The 1,281-nt window shown below is 55.6% G+C and overlaps 1 protein-coding gene across 1 annotated transcript in view; it reads left to right on the top strand.

Annotated features, from left to right (window-relative positions):
* Positions 1 to 1,281, top strand: part of LOC119591767 (cadherin-related tumor suppressor-like) — a gene marked incomplete at its 3' end in the record, with an annotated part of 104,813 nt that overhangs the window by 35,909 nt on the left and 67,623 nt on the right. The window contains 1 exon segment of the mRNA XM_037940514.1: positions 987 to 1,188. Coding sequence (XP_037796442.1) covers positions 987 to 1,188 — 202 coding nt within the window.

Genomic DNA, 1,281 nt, shown 5'->3' with positions numbered 1-1,281 from the left:
GCTAGTCATCCATCACGAGTTTGTGTACACATAGAGAAGGGATGGATTAATTTTCTGGCCCCCTTTTGGCGCTGGCTCGTCGTGTTCGGCCGTCATTCCTGAGCGCTGTATCTTAATGGGACAAGAGGAGCCGTCGTTTCCAGAGGTCGCTGGTCTGGGGGGGGAGGAGCTGCCGTTAGCTCGTCCCGTGGCTGCCCTTCTCCCGGGGGCGGCGGGGGGGGCGGGCTCTGACGGGGGCGTTGCTTTGGGGGGCTTCGTTAGCATGGCGGTCGCTGCGATGCTTCCCGTGGTTTCTAGATCAGTTTAAGTGTTTAAAGAGAATGTAAATTTGTATTTTTTGGACTTGAATATCCTATTGTTTACAGGACGCAAATCTTACTCGTCGCACTCTCCCCCTTGCGATTGAGATTCTTGCGCGTCTCCCGCGAGCTCCCAGGGGGCACGGACCAGTGTGAGGGTCGCCAGCGGGCGCGGGACCCCCATCACGGGGCATGATTTATGCTCGGGCAGGGAGGGATGCGCGGAATGTTAAATATATGTCTCTCCCTTGAGGGTCGCTTTGTGGTGGCCGTCCCGTGCTTGTCTTTTACATAGACGATTTATAAAAGAGAAGGCAAGCGTATTGTTGCCGCCGAGGGACCTATTTGGAAGCCTCGGGCATGCCTCAGCCGTAGGGGGGGGGGGGTGCCCTGCTTGTGTCAGCTCGCCCTCCGTCTTCCGCGATGACATATGGTGCTGACCTGACCTTCCCCTCCGGCGCCGCCCTCGGCTCTCGCAGGTCACACAAATGCATCATTCGTCTCGACGACACGACTGATATTTTACTTTTTATCCGTACTTTTATTCCTAATCTTCAGCTTAACAAGACTCATTCCCTCGCTCTCTTCTTCCTCCTCTTCTCCCTCACTGCATCATTTCCTACGCGACATTTCCCCTGCAAACCTCGCCAGTTTTCCCTCAGCTAACCACGCTCTCCCTCCCTCCAGGTGCAGCACTACATCCTGGTGGTGCAGGCGCAGGACACGGGCCGGCCTTCGCTCTCGTCCACCGTCACTGTCTACTTCAACGTGCAGGACCTCAACGACAACGCCCCGATCTTCGACCCCATGAGCTACTCGGACGAAATCTTCGAGAACATCACTGTCGGGTCTTCGGTGCTCTCCGTGTCGGCTACGGATCAGGATTCCGGTGAGTGGGCTGCGCTCGCAATTTCTCGAAGGCGATCTTGACTTCGCTTCGTAATGATGAATGTGTGGATGAATGTATATACATGCATACATT

This window comes from Penaeus monodon, chromosome 29 (genome assembly GCF_015228065.2).
Source record: "Penaeus monodon isolate SGIC_2016 chromosome 29, NSTDA_Pmon_1, whole genome shotgun sequence".
Lineage (NCBI taxonomy): Eukaryota > Metazoa > Arthropoda > Malacostraca > Decapoda > Penaeidae > Penaeus > Penaeus monodon.
This window is presented reverse-complemented; position numbering and strand designations above follow the sequence as displayed.